Source organism: Ruditapes philippinarum, unplaced genomic scaffold, assembly GCF_026571515.1.
Source record: "Ruditapes philippinarum isolate M1 unplaced genomic scaffold, ASM2657151v2 ctg9792_1_1_1_1, whole genome shotgun sequence".
NCBI classification, from domain to species: domain Eukaryota; kingdom Metazoa; phylum Mollusca; class Bivalvia; order Venerida; family Veneridae; genus Ruditapes; species Ruditapes philippinarum.
Window position 1 is genome coordinate 13502 of NW_026855867.1, and position 7439 is coordinate 20940.

A 7439-nucleotide genomic window follows, 5' to 3' on the forward strand; every position below is an offset into this window, starting at 1 on the left:
GCAAGCTGCAGACATTTTTTTATATCTCATTCTCTTTCTCGTATATGAACCACAACATGAAGAGAGTGGGATATTAAACGACAACAGTAGCAACTTCAAACCCATACGAGAAGGCTTTTAGAAACTCAACTTTATAGAGAAAAGTGCAGTTAATAACAGCAATACCTTTCCAGGAAGAACAACAGCAAATGGGATCTCGGTCTTACAAGTTACGTTAGTAAAATAAGTTGTAGTAGACGCGGATCGGATCGGGAGCCCTGGATTTGTAGCCAAACAATCTTGCTACTGAACCAACTTTTTATAATACACCTTGGTCATTCTACTTAGGATTTATAATACGTTTTATATACCAAAACATTTGATCGTATATAGCTGACTAATCATTGTTGTTCACAGTTTTTTAGAGTTAACAAACTTGCTCTTTAAGACTGTTTGCTCTTCATTTATTGATGTGTATGATTATAAAAAATCCGCATTTCTTCTTATATAATATTCTGAAAAAAAAATGAAATGGAAGGTAGGTCTGCTATTGTAGGTGTGTGGCCGCTGAACTGTTGACTGAATGAACTGTTGACTTAATGTCTCTGACGTTATAAACATGGATATGATGAGGCTATTATACACTATTGATTACGATACTGAATTATATTGTATAAGTCCAACAGAATTAGTATTGTACTCAACAATGTATAATGAACTTTTTTTTATTTCACACATCAGCAATTCTTAAGTAAAACACTTTAAAGAAAACACAAACTCGTAACTGATAAAGATGTATTTATTCGTGTGCAATATGTATTTGATATTGATTATTTTTGGACATGGAAAATGAAAAAGAGGCTGTATAGAGTACAATATGCATCTGATGCGGATTTTTTGGACTCGGGGAAATGAAAACGAGGCTAAATTGATAAGATTTGATCCGATAACGATTTATTTTGACACATCACCTGGTTCAAATACTGGAAGTTTATTGGTTAGATTTTATAAAACAGTTTAAAACAAAGATAATCGCGAATAATAATAATTGCAAAAGTTTTGTAGAAGTCCGAACATATTATAATTTACTTGCATACATTATATACATTGTATGAAATATAAACCTAACTTAATAATAGAACAGAAAGAGATTTGTACGGATACAATACGCAAATATCATAAATATTTTCTCATGTGTTTATTGTTTCTGTCATTCCAGTAAAATATAATATAATTTTCATAGATTCATATCTAAAATATAAACAAGTTTGCGGACGGCAAATGCTACTATATACGGCAACGCCGCCAGGACTATAACAATGCCTCTACTTTTTTTCAAAAAACAAAAAATAAATAAAGTCGAGCTTAAAATGCATAATTATGTTGGCAGGTATATAACCGTCGCATTTGACGTGCATCGGAAAGTGTCCATTGATATATGCACGGCAATAATATATTTGTCATTGTAATTACAAAATCTATGTCGTTACGTAATGAATTACATGCTCTAGTTTTGTACATATAAGTTGTCATGTATAATAACTATCATTTCATGTATACCTATCGATACTGACTTTTCAATACATTGGTGATATTTTACACATTCTAATATTTATGTTTAGAAAATGGGAAATAAAGGTATGACTTTAATTTTTAAAAAATGAATCAGACTTTTCATCGTTTATTTCTATTTTTCAAGCTACTTTTGAACTACTGGTGTGCATATTTTTACTATATTCATTCCAACCGGATTTGATAAAGAATTTTTAAATAATATAAAAATGAAAAATAAAAACAACAACATAAATACATGTATAGTGTTGTGATAAATGGTAAATCAGTGTCTGCAAAAGTTCAGAATGGAAAAATAAAATACATATCTTTACTCTCTCAAAATAAGATATTCTGTTCAACTTGTTCAAATAGAAAAGAAATAAGAAAAAATATAACTTGGTAATTCTAGTGATTCAGTACTGCATTTAATTAAAAGACACACAAAAATAACGAATGTTGATTTGGCGCTCCGATTGTGACTGCAAAATTACACATAGATGCTTAAAAAGTTGCCGAATGACCTGAGAATAAACCGTCACAATTCCGGTCTATATACCGGATTTGGTTTAAAGCGGTAATTACCTTTACCTGTACGGATAAGCAAATGTTAACGACATTACTTGCTATATTTAGCTTATGAAAGCCATTCGGGCATGTACATTTACATTTACACTTTACACAAAAAGGTTAAAAATTGATCTCACCCTTTTATATCAACCAGTTTTATACCTTTAAAGGAATTAAGCGTTACACGAAGTAAGTACAGTTATTTGTTTTTGCGTTCTTTTTTTTCTTGTTTTTGTTTATCTTATAATACATTTTTTTTTGGCAGACGAATTTTTAAATACGTTAATTTGATCTATTAAATAAGCAATAATGGGTTTGAACAAGATAATTTAGGCTGTTTCCCTGTATTATGACGACGTGAAATGACGAATATTTTGATGAGACATAAACCGGGTATCAGTTACTTAGTTTAACAATGACACTTTCGTAGGTCTTTTCTAGATATTTAATTAAAAAAAACAACAATTTAATGTTTTGACGTTAGATCAAATAAAAAAATCTCCCAATTACTTCCTTTAGATATTTCTATATCTGTTCTTCCTGATTGTATATGTTTTATATCGGATCAGTTTTATATATAGACGGATCAATAAAATGTGATATTGTCAATCTATAATGATGTTTCAATAACAGATTAAAACTTGATCTTTGAATGTACATTTAGTATGGATCATGTTAATTAGGTTTGTTTACATTAACGTTACGAAATATTTACACGGAACTTATGTTATTTATAGCTTGTTTTGTTTTTATCAAAGTTTTATTTCCCTCATCACGAGTACCGTTATATGTCATCTACATTTACATTTAGTATAAATCAATGTATTTTACACGCGTAAACAACAACTCGACCGTGGCAACTGATAAAGGTGCTTTGTAACAAGCATCCACAATAGGTAAACATACCTAATTTATGTGCACATGATACAATATGAACTAAATAAGTTTGCAATAAATCATACAGTGATTACTATGGTACCTGTATATCCGTATGGTCTTTTGTATTGTAATAATGAAATTCAATAAATAACGACAATTGCTAGTAAAATAATGTATTGTGAAAGTTTCACACGAATCCGCACATTTATTGAACTCAACATTAACAGTTACTGTAAACTGTAATTATTAGTGTGATAATTGATGCACTAAACGTATGCTGTCAAAAGTTTGACATATAAATGTCTAGTCCAATAGATTAGACGTTACAGGCTTGTTATAGTTTTATGTTGGTCAAGCCTGACGTCTAATAGTTATTGGTCAAAAACGCGTAGCATTTTGAAAAATTAAAAAAATGTCTGTTGACTTGCCTTTCAAGCTTTATTCAAAAGCTTATCTTCTGTTCTTTCAATTGCATGGTCTATCAGTAACAAAAAGTTTCAAATAATGTACTTATTAATTAAAAATAAAATTTAAATATCAATCTATTTCGCTCATCGGCCATACTGGTTAAGTAAAGCGTTTTACAGATTGATTCCAATTTTTTGAACGGAAAAATATTTTCGAACACACTGACGGTGCATCGGCAATTATTTCGTTGGAAAAATATTCCGTTAGAAACTTCTGGAGTCATTTAAACGCTTGCATTTGAATTAGCCAATCAGATTTCGCGCACTGTATGGCGGCCATTTGTATATCTGCTGTACATGGAATTTAATTAAATGAGAGGATTTAATCATGACTTTTCGGGTGTGACAGTTTAATTATTTTGTTGAAAGGTATTTAATTTTTAGTTTTGTTCATAAATAGTTCAAAATTTATGTAAATACACGCTGTTTTAATTGTTAAAATGCATTAGATCTAAATCGATGTCTAATGTCATTTTTTTTGCTACACGATTTTGCAAAGATCTGTTAAGACCTAACGTAACATGGAAAATGAAAAATGTAAAATATCAGATTAATGAATGATAAATATGAAATAGGTTACGTATAGGTCTTATAATTAGGACTAATAAATGTCCAAATATGACGTTTCTTATATAACTTACTCGGAGTTAATATAACTGTAAATAGGTTTTAAGGTAACACCATTTATATTTAGCTACATATTTTACAATTACAGAATTGCACGGATTTTGTTTATGTCACTGGGCTCTTACACGTGCACGACACACAAACGAAACAAGCCCGTCAAAAGTTCGTTTCTTAGGATGGAAAACAACATTTAATGATCATTTCTTCTGCATGACAAACTATTGCTTGTATGTGGAAGAAAATCGCACCTAAGCACGAGAAAAAGTTACTGCATGAGAAGAAAACTTTTAAAGCACGATAAATGATGCGTCAGATGAAGAAAATATTGTTATGATATAGTACAAACGAGTTTATACCGGTATCTAAAACATTAACGCTTCAAGAACGTGTCATACATAATGTTGTTATGCATTGTAAATTTAGTTTTGACTCACGCTTTGACATAGATATCAGACATTTTTATGTGACTGTGTTTACTAAATAGTAAATACGTAAACACAACGATGTTTGTGAAAAATACAATCGTGGTTTGATCTATATCACGTTCGTTATTGAAGCATACTGTAGAAGCAATATTATTAAAGGCCCATTATGTCTCTGAAATGCTTTTCCCTTTATTTCTCAAAAGTTTTTCATTTTGATGTTCTGTTAATGTTTCAATCATTGGCCAATTACCTGGACCATCTTTTGCTTCTATTCTTGTTTGGCATTTAGAACAGTTATATAATGACTTGGTATTTTGTATGGAAGTTAAAATGCTACTTTGTATACATTTTGCTACTGTTAATACAAATAATGTCATATTTAGCACTATTTTATTCAGTTGTTAAGTTAGCATCTAGAATATGCTGTAGAATAATTATATAAACACTTTAAAACTCATGTTTGCCCTTAAAGAAGGAGAAACTTATTCGTTTTATGGGCATACTGTGCCTTTAAACATGTTTAAATTAGATTTGACCCGCTATATATAACTTTACCCCACATACGTGGTTTAGATATTCAGTGCACAGCCAGCGCACATTGTATAGAAATGTGTGTTGTAAGTCACTAACTGTCATAGATATTATATAGAGGATATTGAATGAGTGTAAGTTCATTACTGTATTTATTGCACGAGTTGAATAAAATTATATTATGCGAGCCTCTTGCGAGCATTTTTATTCAACGAGTGCAATAAATTCAGTAATTAACTTACACGAATTTAATATTCTATTTATCACATACCCAAAATAAAGACCGTTTAAAGTGAAATAAGAGTCATTTTTCATTGACGCGCCTACAGTATAACGCTAACATTTAGCGCGTCTTTACACTATGTTTGTATAACGCTAATGACGTCACGTCAAAATATATGCACGGCCGTGCAATACCATATTTACGGAGTCGCAAAATCGGCACGGGTGTGTGATAAATATATCTTACAAATGAATTGTTACGTTACTTCTGTATAATTATACTTGTGTGCTAGCAAAGTAGGTGCTCGTTCTTATATTTATATCATCTGATACCAATGTTAACAAAATATCGATTTCAACATTTTATGATTTTATTATATTCTCATGTTAAATAACTATCATGGTCGATACCGATGAATATTTCATTTCAACATTTGATGCGTGACTGTTTTACCACTGTGATATATATTTTCTTTTTTTTAGCAATGTCACAGCCTATGAATTACGGAGAACCCCCTCCCGCGTATACACCTTATGGGGGTGGAGGTGGGGCATATCCACCACCACAACAAGGTTATCCACATCCACATGGGGGATATCCGCAGCCCGGGGGATATCCACAGCAAGGATATGGACAACAGCCCGGGGGATATCCTCAACAAAATTACGGGGGTTACGCTCAACCAGGATACGGTCAACAGCCTTACGGTCAAGGACAAACGATTGTTGTCACTCAGCCTCAAACGTGAGTTTTATTTATTTTATCGCTAACACCGTGTTTATTCTGTAACACACGGATATACATGTTGTAAGTTAAACATCTTTTTACTGTACATTTACTGACAACGAAAGTATAGAAGGTAGAAAGCCGTATATCTTTATTCAGGAAGTAATGCCATTAGCTACACCCTTCTTGTCTTTTCTTGGAAAAAATGGCGTAAATTGAAAAAAAATGTAAAATATTAAGATCGGAAACATTCATTAAAATATTGTACCATTTTATTTTTTTCAACACGTAATTGAATGTTTTCTCATGCATGAAAATGTGGTATAGAAATATAGATACTTTAATAGCAGGGTGTCGAGTAAACTGCGTCATAGTGATCGAATTAAGATACTGAAAATGCAAAAGCAAAATTTGATTTATCATCGGGAGGTCTCAATATAATCTTGATGCAGAAAACGTTAACTCCCATGTCATAGTTAACTAAAATTCCTACCCTGCTGTAGCCGGAATTGTCGAATACAGAAACTGTTGCCTAGTTACCACCAGTAAAGAGCCTGGTTAGTCTGCAATCGGGTGCACTCTAAACCAATCTCTATACTGACTAATCTACATTTTCATCTTGCTATAGTTATATGACTGAAAACAGACAAGTCCAAAAACAAACGGTCAAATGCAAACTTTCAGTATGTTAGCGGTTAGAATACAGGGATGATTGTATTTCTTCCTTGTGTTAAATTTATAAATACAATGTAACCCAGCTTAAAATGATATATGAGATAAACAAGGTCACTGAATTAGTATAACAGACTTGCATAGTTCCAAAATGCATTTGAGTGCCACGCCTGTGACTGCAAAAATGCACATAAATGCACCCGAGGTCTTCATTTTATATGTTGCCGAATGACCATTTCAGAGTTGTAATCACTTAATTACTAAGTTAATTAAGTCCATATATAGAAAGACTATCCTACAGCAGTTTTATTTCTTCAAATATAGATAAAATAGCATTTTTTTTAAACGAACCACCTGTTTACCAGAAACATATTTTCTAGTTCTACAATATTTTCAAATAAATATTTTACAGAGTTCAACAACCACAGAGTAGCCGGGACAAAGACCGTTCAACGGAATGTTGTTTACTGGCGGCTTTAGCTTTAGTTTGCTGTTGCTGCCTCATGGACTAGGAACCAGAGAACACCTTAATTGTGATATTTTTAATGTTTTAAATAATATGTAAGAATATATGTATAAAACGAGAGAAAGGATTGGAACTATTGTGTCAATTACAGATATAGAAAAAAATGGCCAATTATAATTTAATGATAATTTATGATTCGACAAATCCAAAAACAATGCTTGTAGCGTGCTTCACAATTGTTTGTTCTTTGTTGTTAGTGTTTTTTCTCTAGTTTAGAAATGTAGACCACAGAAAAAGACTGTTACAATAAAGATGCTGATTAT

At 31.6% G+C, this 7439-nt stretch overlaps 1 protein-coding gene across 3 annotated transcripts; it reads left to right on the plus strand.

The window, feature by feature from the left end:
- Nucleotides 1-1507: 1507 nt before the first annotated feature.
- On the plus strand, nt 1508-7439 carry LOC132744656 (protein lifeguard 1-like). Of its 3 annotated transcripts, none has more exons than XM_060733415.1 (3): nt 1508-1617; nt 5735-5996; nt 7063-7439. In XM_060733415.1, the coding sequence occupies exons 1-3, from the start codon at nt 1605-1607 to the stop codon at nt 7160-7162; spliced, it is 375 nt and encodes a 124-aa protein (XP_060589398.1). In that variant the 5' UTR covers nt 1508-1604; the 3' UTR covers nt 7163-7439. The 3 variants fall into 3 exon arrangements, with proteins under 3 accessions (XP_060589398.1, XP_060589399.1, XP_060589397.1); XM_060733416.1 differs by lacking the exon at nt 1508-1617 and adding an exon at nt 2140-2289; XM_060733414.1 differs by lacking the exon at nt 1508-1617 and adding an exon at nt 5319-5476.

Bases quoted from the DNA above. Each gene is read 5' to 3' on its own strand.
- LOC132744656 (XM_060733414.1), top strand. From the start codon at position 5,428: ATGCACGGCCGTGCAATACCATATTTACGGAGTCGCAAAATCGGCACG. The intron at 5,477-5,734 runs GTGTGTGATAAA...TCTTTTTTTTAG, and splicing joins GAGTCGCAAAATCGGCACGG to CAATGTCACAGCCTATGAAT. The intron at 5,997-7,062 runs GTGAGTTTTATT...AATATTTTACAG, and splicing joins GTTGTCACTCAGCCTCAAAC to AGTTCAACAACCACAGAGTA.